Genomic DNA, 19,912 nt, shown 5'->3' on the forward strand with positions numbered 1-19,912 from the left:
AGGAGCATTGGCGCTTGTTATTTTTTACGTGAGAGAGAGAGAAGTGTATAACAAGAAGCTGTGAACAGAAGTGTGTTTTACATTGGTATGGGATGTACAAATCGGATGCACCGATTTGTTTGTTTTATTTTTTTTTTTCAAACAAACAATCACAAATCGGACGGTTCGATTTGTGAATTCGAAAAAAAAAATTTAATGTTAAAATCGGACCGTCCGATTTTTATTTTAAAAAATAAAAAAATAATAAAAAATACAAAACGGACCCTCCGATTTGTAGTCCATTTTTTTCTCCAAACAAATCGGACCCTCCGATTTGTAATTTATTTTTCTCTTCAAACAAATCGGACGGTCCGATTTGAATAAAATACCATATCAAAAAAAAATACCCAATCTTTCAATAATAATATATTACACATATATTTAAACAATATAAAAAAAATTAGCCGAGCATTGGGGTTCAGGAAAAATCTAGGAAGATATAAATCATATATCAGCAAAGACATGGAGCTACGTAACTCTATAAATAAAATAAAATAATATTATATATGCATAAAAAATTAATTATTAAATTATTTATTATATATTATTTTAATATAAATTATGTTATGTGTATATTAAAATTAATTATTAATATAAAATATATATTAAAATATAAATATATATTAAAAATAAATTAAATCTCTTATATATTTATAAATAAATATATTGATAATTATTTTTAATAGTTAATTTTAGTATATAAATAATATTTTTATTTTAATATATATTTTATATTAATAATTAATTTAATAGTTAATTTTTTATACATACATAATAGGATAGATAAAATAAATTATATATGATGTTTTGCGATTTCATCAAGTATATATAATAAGATATTTAAAAGTTTTGTTAATTATATATATTATTAAAAATTGAGAAAAGCTTTTTCTAGTTTTGGCATTTGGTGGTGATAGATGATTCATGAATTTGGGTAAGGTTTGGTTGTTTTCAAATATTGAAAAATAATAAAAATGAGTAGGGAAAAGGAGTTGGTATAGGGGGGCCCCCCAACAATACAAATTTAGGGTAAATAAATTGAGAACTATATGGTTCATTCAATTCACCTCCCTCCCTTCACTTATATATGAATAAATAAATGTGAGATTTTTTCACTTTTCCATGTTGGTGGGCTAAGCTTATTATATAAAGAAGATGTATGTATGTAGTAGTTCCCCCCATTACTACTACTACTACTATTGATTAAGAGATTTGATTTGATTTGATTTAATTTGATATATGATGGAAGAACATCTAACTCCATTGGCGGTTACACATCTTCTTCAACACACTCTTAGAAGCTTGTGCATCCATGACAATTCTCAGTGGGTCTATGCTGTTTTCTGGAGGATCCTCCCCAGAAACTACCCTCCACCAAAGTAAGAGGATCACAGATTTTACTTTTTATTCTGTTTTTAATTCATTATTATTTTACTTAATTTGTTGTATAGGTGGGAGGGTCAAGGGGCTTATGATAGATCAAGAGGAAACAGAAGGAACTGGTAAATTAAGGTTTACATATATGTATTTGGTTGAATATAATTCATGATTATTAAAAAATAATCATAATAATTATTATTATTATGATATATTATTATTAGGATATTGGTGTGGGAAGATGGATTCTGCAACTTTGCAGCGTCAGCAGCAGCACCTGAAATAAACTCTGGTGATTGTCCTAATAATAATAATAATAATAATAATGGTTCTTCTTCTTCTTCTTCTTCTGTTTATGGTAACTGTGAGTTCCAACCCTACCAAGGCCTGCAACCAGAGCTGTTCTTCAAGATGTCACATGAGATCTATAACTATGGTGAAGGGTATGTATGTGTTATGTTATGTGATTATCAGTAATACAATTATTAATTATTAATTATTATTGTGATGGGTGGAATTGAATAAGTGCAGGTTGATAGGGAAAGTTGCTGCAGATCACAGTCACAAATGGATATACAAAGAGCCTAATGAACAAGAAATCAACTTCTTGTCAGCGTGGCATAATTCAGCTGATTCAGTTAATACTACTACTACTCATTAATTATTAATTCATCAATAATTACAACTTCATGATTTCATGCTTAATTATATTGTTAATTACAGCATCCTAGGACTTGGGAAGCACAGTTCCAATCTGGAATAAAGGTAGCTTAGTATTATATATGATGATTATGATGATAAGAAAATAATAAATAAACATTGATATTCATCATGTGTCTACATCATAGGATCTTCATTGTTTGTTGATGCAGACCATAGCTCTGATTGCTGTAAGAGAAGGTGTTGTTCAATTGGGAGCAGTTCACAAGGTTGTGTCTCTACTCTATAAATATGATTTGAAATAATTAGAGTGTGTAATTGTAGTTAATTAGTGATTAATGAATTAAGGTGATTGAGGACTTGAGCTATGTGGTTCTACTGAGGAAGAAATTCAGCTACATAGAAAGCATACCAGGAGTTCTTCTACCACACCCTTCATCTTCTGCATACCCTTACAAAGTTGAAGGAGTAGTTGGATATGGTAACATCCCAGAACATGTTAATCATCATCATCATCATTGGCATCATCATTTCCAAGGAACAGTTATCCCTCCACCAACACCATCAACAGCAGCTGAACTCTTCTATGATCATCATTTCAACAATGGCAACAGCACCATGGCATTGAAGATTACTCCATCAATGAGTAGCCTTGAGGCACTTCTCTCTAAGCTTCCTTCGGTGGTTCCCCCACAATCACAACAAGAACAAAGGGCGTTGGAGTTGATGGGGATTCAGAAAGTTGTAGCAAAAGAGGAGCTTGATAATGATGAAGTTTATAGGCCTGAGCTTGATGTTGGTGAGAGTAGCAGTTCCATGCATCAAGCCTATCATCATCATCATCATCAACAACAACACCATTTCCATCATCATAATAATAACAATAATAATAATAATAATAATAATGTAACTAGTAGTGGAGCCAATAATAATAATGCATTCTGATATAATATATATGGTGATGAGTGTTATTAGCTAGTGGAATATGAAAAATACTAGTCCTAACCTATAATATAATGTAGTGAGAGTATGATATATGATGATGAGTTTTTAATTAATTAGCTCAAGTGTTACTAGGTTTTGTTATTGTTGATGATGATGGTAATAATAATAATAATAAAATAATGATTATTAGATTACTGAGTGTTCTAGATGCTTCTACATTAATATGTATATGATTGAAGTACTAATAAGAAACTCTCATTTCATTTCATTTTTCATGCATGCGTGTGCACTTCATTCTGAACCTGCTCTCATTATGATGTCAGTATATCTGTGCGTGTGTGTGAGGGATAATAGCATCAACATTTAGTCACACACCGAATCTTGCAACCAATTAATTAATGTACCTTAAAAGATCAACGCCTAAAAGGATGTAATTAAGCGTCACAGCTAGGTTAACTAATTAATTATATATACGATATATATGTCAACGTGCTTAATTAATTAATTTAAGTCCATCAAAACAGGAAGATAACATGCATGCTCAAACTCCTATATTAGTTATTGTAGTTATATATAACGGTAGCTAACTAAGAGAGGATGAAGGAGGAAGAAAGATTCTCTTGTAAAACTATTGCATAGCTGAATCATGTATCAGTGCTATACATATATATATGTACTCATATATGCACTGCATGTAATATTAAAAAGACAAAATTTATCATATATAACATAATATTCTCAGATAACGAGTTATAATTCAAATGATATAATTCTTTTATCTTTTTCTAAAGGTTTTTTATTTAAATTTTAATTCTAATTTAAAAAAACATAATATTTATAATTTTATATATATAATATCTATAATTATATATTTATTACATATAAAATTATATAATTATTTTAACAATAATTAATAAATATTAAATAAAATAAATTAAAATTTTTTAGACTGATTTTTTATTATTTTTCAAATATTATTGATGCATGCCTATCAAATATATATATATATATATATATATATAAATTAATTTTTTATTAGTTAATATTAATTATTTTTTAATTTTAAATATTTTTTTTTAAATTTAGAGTTAAGAATTTATAATTTAGAATCTAAAAGTTAAGATATACAAAATAATTTTTACAAAGTTAACTAATGTTAATTGAAAATTTTAATTTCTGACATTACTCATAAAAAATAACATTTACATAACTTTTTGTATATAATATTAAATTTTTTATTTTTTTTTCACTTTTTTATGAATTATTTTTAATATTAAAAATTAAACTATAGTACATGTAACACTTTTTTTGGTACTGTGTGTATATATATATACACTATATAGTGAAAACTATTTATGCTATTGTTGTACAGGTGAAAATGTTACAGTGGGCTGAAAATAATGTGGTTGGCGAGGACAAGGGATGTACGTAGTAGCTAGCTAATTTTATTTGCCGTTTTATTATTACACACTAAATATGCTTTCAATCATCTTTTTATCTGTGATTATCATTTTTTTAATATTCTAAATTCATGTATTTGGAATTTGGATGTAAAAATTATATCCAAATAAATTTTCTATTAGTTTAAAAATATATTTAAAAAAAATAACAATGAAAATGAAAAATAAAAATTACTTGAAGGAGCAATAATATATTTACAAATGGATTACAATAGCAGCAGTGTGCAGGCACGACAGGAGCTGCATGCATTCAACGTTTTGTCCAAATTAAGAGAGTAAAATTGGGTTCACTTGTGTTGCTGTAATTCGTACAGATTTTACCCAAAACTGTCAATGTTGGATTCATCATTGTACTCTAAATATTTATGTGGCCTTTTTCTAAAAAATTAATTTTAATTTTAATGAGGGCAAATGTGTGTGTGTGTCTATATATAGTTTTATTCTGAAGTTTATTAATTTTTACACCTTTTTATCAAAGATGTATTCACACATAGTCATTATAATATAATATAATATAATATAATATAATATAATATAAGAACTCTCATTGAAAATAGCAGCATGCGTGTATTTTTTTTCCCCCTCGTTTTTTAAATTTTCGTATTACTAAAACATTACATGTATGCATACCTATATAATTAGTCACTTCAATTAATTTTAAATTCGATAATTACCGGGCCGGATTTTTAGCTTCCATTCATTATTTTTCTTCAAACTTTGCATGACAAAGGCAGAAAATTAAACTTATTTTAAAAACCATAATGCTAAAAAGACAAAAAAAACAGTCTAAATTTATTTTATTTAACAATTAATTGTAATGATAATTAATAAATACTAAATATAATAAGTTTGAACTGTTTTGATTAATTCTTTTTTGCCTCCCAAATATTATTGTTTTAAAATTTTGATATGAGATTTTGTGCTAAATAATGTCAAGCCACACATAATGTGTGTGAATTTGCACTACTAAGTTTCCTATATCATCTTTCAAACATGACAGTACCAAACGAGATTGAATTTTTCCTTCTCAAGCAATATAACAAAATTTATGAACTTTAAAACGTGTAAGTTGAAGTAACATATTTTTAATTCTTAGTTTAGTGATATCCATTTAATCCATGTGAAAAATAATGTGCAAAATCCAGAAACCACTTTTCATATAGTAGGTTAAAGTTTGAAGCTTGAAAAATATTTATTCCATCAGTTTTAAAGTAACTCATTATGAGTGTGTGACATGAAAATGCTAAATAAGAGATTTAATATCATTATCGTTGGAACATCTTTGGAACATCGCATGCATGTTCTAAATTTTGATTTTAGTACCTACACCGAAGATATATATAACAAAAGTTTTAAGTTTCTAATAATGTTAGATTTTACTGGTACCTAACAGAATTTGGGATGTATAGTACATGAGTCCCAACAGAGAATCTCTCAACAGGAATAACTATATTCATAAGTTTTCAACTCACATGAGAATGTTTAAGCCATAGTGAGCCACTTACTACTCAGACCAACCCACATTGATGTTATTAATATAATCTTAAAACGTCATTTTTAGACATTTTTCAACTGGAAAATGATCATTTTGGAAAAATAATATTGAAATATCCTTATCCTGATCAAAATTATCTCAATAAACTCTAATTATCTCCATGTTTACTCTCATTAATCATGACCTCTATATTGGGTACTCGATCCATTAAATATTACTCCTGCTAGGTATTAGAGAATTAAATACAAGTAATGCAGAAAAATATTTAAAATACGGGAAAAAAGTTCTTGAAATCGATCATTCCGGGTAAACAATAATAAAAGGCCATTTATATATAGAATTGCTTATCTTACCATGTTAAATTGTTAATATGACATATTAAATGCACACTAATGAGATTGACTTTCTCCATGAGATTGGGGACCAAAACTAACATTATCCTCATTGGAAATTTGGAATGCATATCTTTGAAGGTGAATGCTATAGTACCTAAAATGTGGTGTTTATTTATTAAAAAAAATAAAAATTAATATTTAATTTAAAAGATATAAAAATAAATAATTTTTAAAAATTCAAAACTTACTTAAAAATAAGTTAAGCAAAATTTAGACACTAAATTATAGACACCATAGATTAGCCATCTTTAAAATATGAATAGTAATTAATTTCCCTCACTTTTGTCTTTCCACCTCTCACCATTGTTGTCACTTTCCTCTCTCCTTGATTTTCTTCCTTCCACCTATTGTCTTTCTCTCCATCTATATGGGCTTGGCAACAACAATGGAACCGCTGCCAAATCTGGGAGCATTAGCGGTGGTAGGTGAGGTGGTGCAGTGGGCGATGGGTGCAACAGGTGATAGTGTTCCGGGGGAAGAGTTGTGACCAGTAGTTGGCGTCAAGGGTTTAGGGTGGTTATGGTGTGGAGATGGAAAGGATAGTGGCAGTGGATGAGAATGATGGTGGTTGGTTTTTGACTAGAAGAGGATGGACAGAAGTGGTGGTACAGATTTTTAGGGTTGGGAATTGGGATAATCCATAGAGGAATAAAATTTTTTAAAAAAAATTTAACTAACATGTGCCCTTTAGAACACAAGATAGATACAAAACATATTTATTAAAAAAAATAATTTTTTTATATTTTTAATAAAAACTTTTTCAATTTATAATCTTAACATATTCCTAGATAAACCCTTAAAAAAACAAAAAAAGTTTAAAATATAATAAACTCGAATTAAATATCAGATAGTTTCAAAACTTTGCAAACCAATAAACAGAAAATATATACCTAGGTATAAGTAACCTATATAGATTTGAATGCTGATCCATCAAGCACGAAGTGGATAACGTATGAAAATGATCTCTTAATTTTTTTTAATAACCAAAAAAATAACATTAATTTTATAAGTGAGACAAAAAAAACCATAAAAAAAATAATTAAAGATTAAAAATCATACTTTACTTTCTTAATTTTTTTTAACAATGAAGAAGATCCATTCCCAATAACGTATGCATGATCAGATTATACTATTGTATTGACTTAAAAATCAGTTTACGATGAAAAAAATTCAAACGAGAAAAAAATAAAATAAAATAATAAAAATGATTGTTCCCCCAAAACCAAATACCAAATCAGGTCTGGCACGTAGTCTAGACTCTATAGCAGTCAATACAAGGATCCATCAGCGCGTTACAAGTATAAACAAAATTCACGATGTTAGTGGTGATAACAATTAGGAAATTTCATCAACAGCTTTCACAAAAGTTTCAACGGAAATTTTTTGCATCTTCACTGAACCGTTCGAGCAGGCCCTCGATACTCATAGTGGTAAGGTCCGCCTTATCTCTTACCCGCACGCTCACCTGGAAAAGCAAGGTTTTAGGTTTTCCACAAGGAAATTAATAGATTGAAGGAAAGATAGCAACACACAATCAGGAACCTATTTTATATAAACCAAAAAAAATTGAAAGAAATAAGGTAAGGTTTGGTTGGGAGAAAAAAAATATGGCAAGAAAGTTCAGGGATCGAATTTAAGCGAGTTCATACACGAAATTTTTCACCCCATTTTTAACGCCCTGCAAACCTACCCCAAGGAAAATTGCTTTTTGATAGAAAACCCTTAACTGAAAGAGTAATCCAACAAAATTGAAGTCTAGCACAAGCATCTTAGTGTTGTCATGCATTTTTGCATGACTTAAGTATCCAACAATTGGCCAAACTAAACGTCTAACCATTCAGGCTCGACCGTTATCTGGCAAGTCCTAAAGCATCCCTTTCTTACATTCCTAATGCTAATCAAGGAAACTATTAAATGGTCTGTATATTCTAAAGATATTAAATCCCTGACCATGTTTTTGTGAAGACATAAATTTCTAAGCAAAATTAAGTACTTATAGGGCTTTGACCACTGAAAAAAGAGTGACATAAGTCGTTCTATTGACTAATAGAAGTACCCTGTGTTCCAAAAACAAAAAAACTATATATAAGTATTTAATTTTGGTTAAAAAATGTGTCCATGCAATGAATGGTTAGGGACCCTTTTATCCCTTTTATACAAGATTGAACATTTTCTTTGGATAACATACTACCGGGACACATTAATTCACCTCCAAGAACATGCATAATCACTAATTTCAATTTATAATATTTTAAAAGTTGTATATATAAATCTAAAATTAGTGGTGCATGTTCCTGAAGCACAAAATATATGTTCTCAGGGAGCATGCAATAATTTCTCGCAATTAGAAGGATTAATAGGAGGATCTATATTTTGATCATTGTCTTGCTACAATTAGCCAATTTGTAAAGACTTCAGCTAAAATTAGGCTCAACAACAGCATTGGGTAAACACACAATGAAATGCATATGAAGACACCTTAGTCGGGTTCTGGGAACGTAGCTAGAAGATTGGCTAAGAGTAAAACTTGAATTAGACTAGCAATTTATTTATCACAAAGCGTAAATAAGAAGCACCTGTCCAGTTTCTGCTTCCTGCTCTCCAACAACCAAGATGTAGTTGTACTGTGCTAGCTGAGCCTCTCGCACCTGCAGCTTGGCATAACTTTCAATTAAGACATTTATTTGGCTAAGAGATTAGTCATAACAAAGTCAGAACAAATTAAATAGAAGTAAAAGTTTACTTTTCATTTAATACGATTGGCCTCCGATTAAAAATTCAGAACATATTAGATGTATTTGCAAGATTAAAGAAGTGTAAATATACCACACAAAGATACCAATAACATTAAATACACCCAGCTTACATATAGATGTATTTGGCTAAGCTTTCAGGTCAATGGGGAAAAATTAATACCAAGTACTAAGAATTGAAAACTTGGTTTCTCAATATGTTGTACACAATAATTTTTATAAAAGGAATTCATGTTGAACACAATAAAACTTGGCTGTAAACATTTCATCGCGCAGTAGATCAAAACAATGTTAGCATTATTGTCATATCAAATGAATGAAACATTGGACTATAGCCAAAGTATCAATTCAGGATATTTCGTCACCTTCTTTTGAATCTTCCTATCTGTTAAATCAGCATCAACATGAAACCCTTTGCTGTAGATTTCATCTTTCACCTATCAAATTGCAGCACGAGAAAATGTTATCTAATAAATTAACAACTTGTTTTAGTAGCCATAAATTACAAGTGTCCCAATAAAAAGTAAGAAGAGAATAATGCAAAGCTAACTAATTGATTCAATTTTAACCATATGCAGAGAAACTCGCAGTATTTAAGAAAACATGAAGATCATCAATGTTGTAATAGCTTTATATATTACTAACATAGGATGCCACAGAATTATAATTCCCAATAGTGTTATCCCATGATATATCCAGTACACATCACCCTACTCATTTTATGTGATAAATTTACAACAAATAGAACCTAGAAGTAATGTACCTTCTCTGCATAAGCTTGTGATTTCTCCGACACAGGGCAAACAATTGCTTGACGAGGACTTAGCCAGAAGGGCCATTTACCCTTGTAGTGCTCTAAAAGTATGGCAAACATGCGCTCAACAGATCCTAGAATGGCCCTGTGTATCATGACAGGCCTCTCAATCTTGGCTTCATCCTCAGCCGAGTATTCCAACTTAAAACGATCAGGTAGTTGGAAATCAAGCTGCAAGCAAACACAGCAAACTACCAGTTAAGTTATCCAAAGCTTACTCAGGTGAGAATGTAAATCAAGTTACGGTATAAACCTGCAAAGTTGCGCACTGAAATTTCCTACTCAATGCATCAGATACATCGATATCAATCTTTGGTCCATAGAATGCACCATCCCCTTCATTCAGCTGCAAGGAATTATTGAGAAATAAGCACAAAGATCACAGTTTACAAGTGAATGACACATTCTATAGTCAAGAAAAATAAAATGAAGCAGGTAAACATGTAATCACAATCATATTCATCAACTTTTATACAATAGGGACTGCTGATTGCCCATTCTGAATCAATTGTAATCAGAATTATAGCCAATATGATCAAAGCAACATTATGAACTTAATAATAGAAATTAAAGACTTCTTGAAATCATAAAAATGATGATATAATTACCTGCCAAGGCTTCCCAAATTCATCCAGAGCTTCCTTAAGGGCACTTTCAGCTTTCTCCCATGTTGCTGTTTCTCCTATGGATTTCTCTGGCCTCTACTCAAGTTTTCAACACACGCAGAGGATGATAAACAGACAAATAATAAGATAGATGTTACCATGTGCAGAAAGAACAACAGTACAGATTAACAAAACTTCTTTGCTTGGATGAGAACAAGAAAACTAAGAAAGGAAAACAAAGTTTGTAAAAGGAATTCACATAAGAACCAGTGCTGCAAGGAATTTAATCATGAAGCCCAACATAAAGTTACTAGCAAATTGCCAGGTTTTATAAAATCCCATATAACATTCAATTGGAAATTTGGAATCACATCCAGAAACCCAACTATTGACCGGAAAAGTGCAACATAGATAAAGCATCTTTGGCAGGTAGAAAACATGCCATCAAGGTAGAAAAATACATGGGGTTTGAACCTAATGATGTTTCCAATGAAGCTTTAACACTATCAGGAAATATGGAGGTCGTTCATCTGAGATTTTGCATATTTTTAATATTGATTACATAAAACTTATCAACAAGAAAGAACGAAAGAAGAAGAATCACCATTAAAATTTAAAATTACAATTTTATCTTGCCAGAATTAATGGAGTTCTATAAACCAAACCTACTGGTGTATAGGAAAATGCAGATAAGATACTATCAACAGCCTAAATAGGTTTTTTGAAAACATCAAAAGAGGCATGTAAGCACATTAAGAACAATAAAGAGCACACCGTTGAAAGCTTGAGATCGTATGTGAAACCAAATATTTCATAGACATAATCGATGAACTTCAAGGCTTCTCTAACTTCATCCTTTATCTGTAAATTGAATCATATTAATAATTCCACCCTCAACTCGAAAGAGAAAAATTTCTTGTTCACAAATTTGAAGATCAACTCACCTGAGACTCCCTGCAAAAAATATGTGCATCATCCTGTGCAATATTTTAAGGAAATGCTGTTAACAACATAGGACCTCAAACAGAGCAGAAATCAGAACTAAAAACACTGTATTTGATCTAGATAACTAATTTGCAATGTTACTAGAGCTGCAATTATTTCATAATTGGAAAAATGAACAAAAACCATCAGCTGCCTTGCTGCAACAAATTTTTATGATGTTTTTACAACTATGACTATATGAACATTAATATGAGTCCAAGTGTCTGAAGGGAATTTCAAAACCCCTAATAACTGGTTTGTTTCAGAAAGCTAATGTCTCCATTTCAAGGGACCTTACTATGCTTCTCACTAAATGTAAACTAAAATATAAAATAAAAAACAAAAATAAAAATTGCAACTCAAACATGTACTTCAAATCTCTTGTAAGGAATTTCCATACTTGGAATTTGCAGTGCATATGCCTATAAATTGAAAGGATCTTCTGTGAATCACAAGAATCTATGCCTACCTCGACATTATTTGGAATAGAAAGAAAAGAAAGGCAGCAACTAAACTTTATTTGGAAATAACTAAGTTTGAAATACAAAAATAAATAAAGCAATGTTTTAAAAGAGTGAGTTAAATCCCTTGTATCAACTTTGCATTTAATGTCTCTGTTTGGTTTTAGCAGCTCGGGGAAGAAGATACCTGCTGAAATCTCCTAACACGTGTCAATCCACTCAAAGCACCACTAGCCTCATTTCTATGCAAGACCCCAAAATCAGCCATGCGAAGGGGAAGTTCTGCAGAACCATTAAATAATTGTGAGATGAAATTACACATATAAGATTTTAACTTAGTTCTTCATTATGTCCACTTTGAACATCGTAGACTCAACCATGTACCAATTTGTCTATTATATATCAGACCACAAAAACATACTTTCTTTATTATCCTAAATTCAATGTTAAAATCTTGAATACCCTAGCCACACCAAGTAAGCATATATAGGAGATGCTACCTAAGGACATAAATGTCAAAATATTTGTTACTTACCCCTGTACGAGCGAACTCTATGCTTGAAGACCAAGCAGTGCCCCGGGCAATTCATTGGTTTCAGCCCAAATTCGTGCTTTTCAATCTAGAACAGATCAAACATGATATAGTTTGGATAGATAGCTTGATTGCTTTCAAAAATACATGCATGATTCAAAGCACAGAAGGTACTGTGAATACCAATAATACTAAAAAGATACTATGTAAACTCATTTATTAGTTTCATACCTACAGATCAACAATAATTTAAAAAGTAAAATAAAATAAGCAGCTGAGAAATGAGTAACCAGATACATCAAAGCAAAAAAAATATATATATATATCGTAGGCAGACAGACCAGTCCTCCAACATACAGTCTTGCACACATAAAAATATACCTCCAAGATAAACATGTTCTCTCTATAATTGTCAGCATGACCAGATTGCTTCCAGAGATCCATGTTAAATACATTTGGAGATATGACCTGATGATTGAAAGTATTAAGTGTTTGAATAAAAAATCACTTTTCTCCATATCAAGAAACTTTACGCCAATGTTTAACCTCTTGATAGCCCCTGACTCTGTATTGACTCTCTATGAAACCTATCAATTTTTTGTATACCAGTGCACCATGTGGAAGGAAAAACCAGCTTCCTGGGCTGGCATAAAAAAAGATGAATTGTGATGCATCAGAAAACGAAGCTTACTAAGAGCTGCAAAAAGACAGTAAGTACACCCTTTTATACCTCCATTCATGATGAAAAATAAGCTCCTGTTTCACTCCCAAAATCCTGTGATCATACTTTTTAGCCTCCTCCAGCCTAAGCAAATATTCCTGGAACAGAATTATAATTTCAAGATATAAAATCATAACATCAAGATTGGTAATAGATAATCTATATTCTTTTTTATTCGTCGGATTACTGGCAGGCAATATTTTACTATTTCTGTAGCAGTACACATAATTTCAAACATCAAATGAGCATCTAGAATACCAGGCCATTAGCAGCTATTAGTTGGTTATTCAGTAATATTTCACAAGGTATGGAAACTGATCATTCAATCTGCCACAGCTCAGTTTACAGCTGGATATTCTATTCCAAAGAAATTAGTAAAGAAATGAAGATCACCTTTAAACTCTTCTGATCAGGATAAGATATGCCATAAACTCTTTGTAAAGTCTCCCGATCTTTGTTCCCCCTCCAATATGCTGAAGAAGCCTAGAATTGCAAAACCACCAATAACAAAACTACTTGTGATTAACACATGTCTCCAAATAAATCAAACTTTGTCGAACACATATCCATAAACAAAATTTAAATAAATACCTTCAAACAGGCAATTGCCTTAACAAATGAAGTATTGGGTATATGTGGTCCACGACACAGATCTACTAGTGGACCACATCTGTATACTGTGATAGTTTTATCAGCAGGCAAATCATTGATAATTTCAACCTGATGACAATAGCAAGAACATAGCATAAGCAACATGATATCATAGGCTTCAGAAGAAACAAAATAAGCAATGTGTTGTTCAGATCAATATGGTAATGTGGTGCAAAAGATAACAGAACTACTACACTGCTATGCTTGCCTTGAACATATTATCTGAAAACATCTCAAGTGCTTGATCACGTGTTACTTCAATGCGCTCAAAAGGTTGTTTCTCCTGTAAGCATAATGCTCATCAACCATCATGTACATTAAGGGAACTACAAACTTATCATACTGAGCAATAACACTCAAAAAAATCCAAAAACTTTGCATTAGCAATTTAGCATACTAATAAAAAGGAATAGCCAACTAACAACCAGATGAAGAATTCTCATTCACAGAGTTGAAATTTAAAATCTTTTGTGAATACCAGACTGGCAGAGTACAAATATTCTCAAAGCCACAGAAATTTTGAGATGCCATTCAGTACATTATTACAAAAATTGTCAAGCTAATAGATAACAATCTAACAACTATTGGCTATTGATTACAAACACACACAGTAACAAGAAACAACTCTATAAATATGCACACATAAACACACAGAGAAAAGAAGGATGAAGGATGAGAAATACCCCAGCTGCCTTCAACGCCCCAGCCTCAATTTGCTTGAAATGATCATCATTCAATCCCAAGTCACCATAAAAGGCATCATAATAGAAACCCTGCAACAACATCCACATTCTCATCCATACTATTTATCTTGCAACAAAATAATAAAACCAGAAAAATGATCTATCCTCCTAAGTATGAATCTACTTACTAAATAGAGCGAGTTGAAGATGACTGCTGTTTAAGATTTCAAGGCATTGGAAGTATCTACCTTTTTTACTCTATTTAGTATGCAGGAACATGTTTCCGAGTTTTTTGACGATGCTATATCATTACTCAGTGTAACAACACAAACAGCATGACTGGCAATAATGAAATTTCTCTCGAGAAAACTACATATTTCGAATCCTAAACCAAGTTAAATCCAAGTAGAAAGAAACAATTCACCTCTCCTCTTGTAGTACAAGGCCCAATGCAGAGCTTGCATCCGTACTCCAACTCAAGCGACTGCAAAGAGAAAACCACCGTCATTTTCACCATCAACTCCAAAATCAAACAGAATAATAAAGAAATAAAATCGAAAAACGTTCCGAATTGAAGAAAACTACCTGGCCAAGAATGTGAGCGCTAGAATGCCAGAACGTATCGCGGCCTTCGTCGTCTTCGAACTTGTAGATCCTGAGTTCGCAATCCTGCTCGAGAGGCCTGGCCATGTCCCATAGCACACCATTGACCCTCGCGATGAGTGCGTTGTTGGCGAGGTTCTTGGAAATCTCTTTCGCCACATCGAACGGTGTCGTTTGCCACTTGGCGGCGTCCTTGACCGTGCCGTCGGGAAGTGTGACCTTGATTGGATCCGGCGACAGTGAGAGGCGCTGGGTTTTCTGCTCGGCCTGGATGGACTCGAACATCTTGATACGCTTCGGAATGGCAGCGTTCAGGTACTCATCGTCCTTGGGGTGGGGCACCATGGCGGTTACGGTGGAGTAAAAGAAGTAACCGAGATTGTGGAGGGGAGAGAGTGGGGAAGAGGAGCTAGTAGCGTAGCGGCGGAGCTGGATTAGAGAGCATAGCATAGCATAGTGTATGTGTGTTGGGGTTTATGGATTTTATTTTTTATTTTTTATTTTATATTTAATTTTTTCATTTATTTATTTTTCAATACCTGCAGTCAGAACCCTTGTTAGTGAGGTTTAGGGTTTTTTTCTTTTGTTGACTAGTTTAGGGTTTTTATTTATGTTTACCAAATTTACAACGGAGACTTTATTATACCTTTTTTCTTTTTAATTATCTTCTTGAATCATTTTAATTCTTTTAATTAGGTCTTTATTGTGATAAAAATATTTGAGTTAATAAAATATTTTAATTTTTAATTAAAGATACAGTAAGTAATTAGTAAATTTATTTATCTATTCTATTTTTCTATCTATTTTATTATATAAAAATTAAATTTTTATACTTAATGATAAAGTTGATGTGACATACTTTTGAAAATATTTTTCGATTTATTTTTTTAATTCATTAAATATAATTTATTACGATAAATTAATTATATCAACTAATTAATTTGATTAGATATTTAAACATCACATAATTTATTATAATTTATATCAATTTATTTTGGTAGTATTTTTTTAATATTCTGGTAGTATTTTTTAATTTATTTCTTTTAAATTATTAAACCAAATTAATTATAATAATTATGTGTATTAATTAATTAATTTGATTAATTTATTAGTCATTAAACTAATAATTTATAAATAAAATAGGCAATTAAGATATTTTCAATTAATGATCATATCAAATTAGATCAAATCATATCTATTCAGTCAAATTCATGATATTAAGGACCAAACTAAAATAAGATAATTTTTTATTTATTCAAATTGAATGTAATAAATACAAATTAATTTTATTAGATAATCATGATCTAATGGTCTTTTATATATAGATGGTCAAACAAATTTATAAGAACATCTCTAATGCTTGGTATTAATTTTATTTTATTTGTGGATTATATATCATAAGATTTGATTTGAAATTTAATGTAAAATTTGTCACTCCAATGCTTGGTTTTATTTCAATCTAAATTTTAAATTATTTTTTATTATTTTAAATAAATTTAATTAAATTGTGAAAATTTAAATAAAATAAAAATATAAAATTACAAAGTTAATAATTATATACCATATAGCGGTGAACGCGCATCGGTTATGGCCAAAATTTTTATTCGATCTGCACTAAAATAATTGGATCGGATCCAATATTCGCAGTTTTTAAATTCGGATCCGATCCATGTGCGGATCAGATCGGATATATCCGCAAAACACAAAAATATTTTTAAAAGCTTTTTTTTATTAAAAATATCAATAAAATTTATTTTTCTATTCTTTTAAATATGTTTACTCTTAAAATATTAGTAAACATACTTTTCTTAAATAATAAATTAAAATAATACAACATATATAATAATTATTAGTTGAAATAAAACATAAAAAGAATATTTATTTATTTATTTCTTTATTTTTGCAGATACGCAAATATGTAAATCGGATATGCGAATATCTATACAAAATCTGCAATCCGATCTGATAGTCTTGCAGATCGGATCCATATCCGCATTTTCCGAGTCAAATTCGGATAAACACCACGAATATGCGGATCAAATCCGATCCATGAACACCCTAAATTATCATATTTAGATTATAGAAAAATTAGAATTTTATAAATAATTTAAAAAATTACGTTAAATCATTTACTGTAAGATCAAAATTGATACCTAAAATTTGATCTCATTGGAGCTGCTCTATGAATCATCATTTTTATTGTTCTTGTTATTTTAACTTTTTTTTCTCTTATTTTTTTTTATGTATAATTTATTTTATGTATAAATGTACTCAAAATAAGAAGGTATAAATGAATATTTCATTGATTATTTATTTGACGAATATCATAGCCTAAAAATGACTCAATTTAAGCATCCTACTGCCAATGGAAGTTAGATCTGTAGAAATTAGGGTAACCACTGTATTTTTTATAATATTTGATAGAAGAATATTTATTAAAATAAATATACCCATTGTAATAAATTTTCTTTGTCAATTTGTTATCTTTTACCTAATAAACAACATTCATGTTAAATATATTATTTTCATCAGAAGTCATACATAATTCATTGATAATTTTATGTAAAAACACTCCTGTGGTGATTATACACTGTACCATTAACTCGCTAAAATTAATTCTCCTATGATGATCTCAATGTATAACACTATCAGATAGAAATTTATTGGATTATATTTGTTTCTAATGAGGTGAAAGAGCTTTTAGACCTAATCATAGTTATAGAGTTGAGGAAGGTCAAAAAAATACTAATAATACAAATACTGTTTATTTTTAATATTCAATAATAATAATAATAATATATAAATTAACACTAATATTGTTATGTATAGTGGGAGTACGTACTCCGTACTCTGTACAATTTTGAAAATCGAAGATGAGCGGTGGAGTGAGCGGGGAAGAGACTTTGAGGGTGAAACACGGTGAGGCAGCCGATAATGTCGGCGGAAGAGATAAGGGGGAGAGCGGGGGAGGGATTGCATCAGGAGAAAAGGAGGATCATATTTCGGGAGGGGTTTCTAAGCCTTTGAAGGTTTCTTTCAGGGACAAAGTTGTGGGTTCCAAGATTGCTAAAGCTTTTTCACTTGTTGAAACTTTATCGGGAGATAGTTTCTAGGAAGCAAGGAGATCTCTTACCACCGAGTGTCACATTTACCCAAGAAGCTAAGAATTGCTTGGCAGAACCTTATAAGGATGCTATAGTGATTAAGGTGCTAGGTAAACATTATAGCTACACTGCATTGTCTCATAAACTCCGAACGGTATGGAGGATTAAGGGAGGTTTTGATTTATTGGACGTGGGATTTGACTACTTTCTTGTGAAGTTTGATGTGGCTGAGGAGCTAGAAAAGGTTCTCTTAGGAGGTCCATGGATCATTGAGGGAAATTATGTGGCTGTGAAGCCTTGGGATCAAGAGTTTAGATCAAGTGAAAACTGTTTTGGAGCAACTTTAGTGTGGACTAGAATTTCTGGATTACCAATTTGGTGCTACCAAGAAGATACAATGCTCCGTGTTGCGGCTGCAGTTGGCATTCCCGTTAAGGTTGATTTGGCAACAAAATTAGCTGAAAGAGGACGATATGCTCGAGCCTGTGTTTAGATAGATTTAGGATTGCCAGTGACTAAGAAGATTCTTGTTGAAGGTGTTGAATATGAGGTTGAATATGAAAGTCTTCACCTTATTTGTGGCTCCTGTCTCAAGTTTGGTCATGATATGAAGGTGTGCAAGACTGACAGCAATGCAGGAGGAGGAACTAATGCCAAGGTGATCAGCGATGTAGCAAAACAGCCAGAAAGCTCAACTTCAAAAAATCCAGTGCATGTGGAAAAGGCAAGTTTTCATTTTGGCAAGAATCTTGGAGATGAGACTGTAAATGTTACTGTCCCGGATTTGGTGGAGAGTGATTTGCATGCTGTTCATATAGACCATGCACAACATGAGGATTTGGAAGGTTGGACTCAAGTGATTAGGAAAGGAAAGTATAAAATGGGTCAAAAGCCTTCTCCTAGTACCCATCAGGTCCAACCAAAAGCAAAGAAGACTCCTAACAAGGCTACCAGTACTTGGACAAGGCCTAACCACCAACGTACAACACATGCTACTGGATCCAAAGTAAAATTAAGCAGGGGCATCAATATTGGAAAATCGGTTAGTGTGGCTTCTTCGGGGACCCGGCACAATGTTCATTATCAGCAGCAATGTGAGACAACAAATGGCACTGTGCGAAAGCGTCCTCGCCCAAACTCTTTGCAGAATTCACCAGTAGATAAGGATGGAGCATCGACGGCAGGTATGGTGCAAGTTTCGACGGAGAAAATTGGGCTGCCACTTGAGAGTCCATTAAAGGCAGGATTGTCGAAGACAGGGACAACATGTTGAGTCTCGGGTTTGTTATTGGAGCTCCCTTTTTGCTGTTTTTTATGGATAGTTTCAATATCATAGCCTGGAATGTGAGGGGTGCATCTAACAAGATGGCCCGTGTGCATTACAAAAATTTGGTGAGAATATATAAACCATCTTTCTTCTTTCTCTTTGAGACTCATACCATGTTTAATAATTTAAAAAATTTTTGGGATAAGTTGGGTTTTCATTGTGTTGGTATTGAGGAAGCAGTAGGACACAGGGGTGGCATTTGGTTTCTATCTTCTATTGCTAATGCTTTTTGTGTGGTTATTGATCAAATTGACCAATGTATCACAGTGAAAGTGAGTGTGGGTAACTTAGTTTGGCTTTGTA

At 31.5% G+C, this 19,912-nt stretch overlaps 3 protein-coding genes across 6 annotated transcripts; 2 read left to right on the top strand and 1 right to left on the bottom strand.

Annotated features, from left to right (window-relative positions):
• Nucleotides 1-1,104: 1,104 nt before the first annotated feature.
• LOC112801098 (protein RICE SALT SENSITIVE 3) lies at nt 1,105-3,215 on the top strand. Of its 4 annotated transcripts, none has more exons than XM_072237027.1 (8): nt 1,143-1,418; nt 1,491-1,541; nt 1,641-1,708; nt 1,802-1,859; nt 1,948-2,053; nt 2,140-2,181; nt 2,289-2,345; nt 2,425-3,215. In XM_072237027.1, exons 1-8 carry the CDS (start codon nt 1,279-1,281, stop codon nt 3,019-3,021), a joined length of 1,119 nt encoding a protein of 372 aa, XP_072093128.1. In that variant the 5' UTR covers nt 1,143-1,278; the 3' UTR covers nt 3,022-3,215. The 4 variants fall into 4 exon arrangements, with proteins under 4 accessions (XP_025699429.1, XP_072093128.1, XP_072093129.1 ...); XM_072237028.1 differs by having other exon boundaries at nt 1,175-1,418; nt 1,491-1,551; XM_025843644.3 differs by having other exon boundaries at nt 1,105-1,418; nt 1,641-1,859.
• Nucleotides 3,216-7,469: 4,254 nt separating this feature from the next.
• On the bottom strand, nt 7,470-15,790 carry LOC112801099 (threonine--tRNA ligase, mitochondrial 1). The gene is made up of 19 exons (XM_025843647.3): nt 15,161-15,790; nt 15,000-15,059; nt 14,576-14,665; nt 14,101-14,175; nt 13,833-13,961; nt 13,635-13,724; nt 13,251-13,339; nt 13,067-13,163; nt 12,902-12,988; nt 12,524-12,608; nt 12,176-12,270; nt 11,488-11,520; nt 11,318-11,404; nt 10,547-10,639; nt 10,192-10,284; nt 9,888-10,109; nt 9,490-9,561; nt 8,948-9,019; nt 7,470-7,836 (listed from the first exon to the last, which is right to left on the bottom strand). The coding sequence occupies exons 1-19, from the start codon at nt 15,626-15,628 to the stop codon at nt 7,741-7,743; spliced, it is 2,133 nt and encodes a 710-aa protein (XP_025699432.1). The 5' UTR covers nt 15,629-15,790; the 3' UTR covers nt 7,470-7,740.
• Nucleotides 15,791-18,051: 2,261 nt separating this feature from the next.
• Nucleotides 18,052-18,775, top strand: LOC112803384 (uncharacterized). Its single transcript, XM_025846883.1, has 2 exons — nt 18,052-18,207; nt 18,281-18,775. Exons 1-2 carry the CDS (start codon nt 18,052-18,054, stop codon nt 18,773-18,775), a joined length of 651 nt encoding a protein of 216 aa, XP_025702668.1.
• Nucleotides 18,776-19,912: the final 1,137 nt, after the last annotated feature.

Source organism: Arachis hypogaea, chromosome 5, assembly GCF_003086295.3.
Source record: "Arachis hypogaea cultivar Tifrunner chromosome 5, arahy.Tifrunner.gnm2.J5K5, whole genome shotgun sequence".
NCBI lineage: Eukaryota > Viridiplantae > Streptophyta > Magnoliopsida > Fabales > Fabaceae > Arachis > Arachis hypogaea.

Bases quoted from the DNA above. Each gene is read 5' to 3' on its own strand.
- LOC112801098 (XM_025843644.3), top strand. From the start codon at position 1,279: ATGATGGAAGAACATCTAACTCCATTGGCGGTTACACATCTTCTTCAA. The intron at 1,419-1,490 runs GTAAGAGGATCA...TTTGTTGTATAG, and splicing joins AGAAACTACCCTCCACCAAA to GTGGGAGGGTCAAGGGGCTT. The intron at 2,182-2,288 runs GTAGCTTAGTAT...TTGTTGATGCAG, and splicing joins AGTTCCAATCTGGAATAAAG to ACCATAGCTCTGATTGCTGT.
- LOC112801099 (XM_025843647.3), bottom strand. From the start codon at position 15,628: ATGCTATGCTCTCTAATCCAGCTCCGCCGCTACGCTACTAGCTCCTCT. The intron at 15,060-15,160 runs GTAGTTTTCTTC...TTCTCTTTGCAG, and splicing joins GCGCTCACATTCTTGGCCAG to TCGCTTGAGTTGGAGTACGG. The intron at 11,521-12,175 runs GTATCTTCTTCC...AATATTGCACAG, and splicing joins GTGTTAGGAGATTTCAGCAG to GATGATGCACATATTTTTTG.
- LOC112803384 (XM_025846883.1), top strand. From the start codon at position 18,052: ATGAGCGGTGGAGTGAGCGGGGAAGAGACTTTGAGGGTGAAACACGGT. The intron at 18,208-18,280 runs GTTTCTTTCAGG...CTTTATCGGGAG, and splicing joins GGGTTTCTAAGCCTTTGAAG to ATAGTTTCTAGGAAGCAAGG.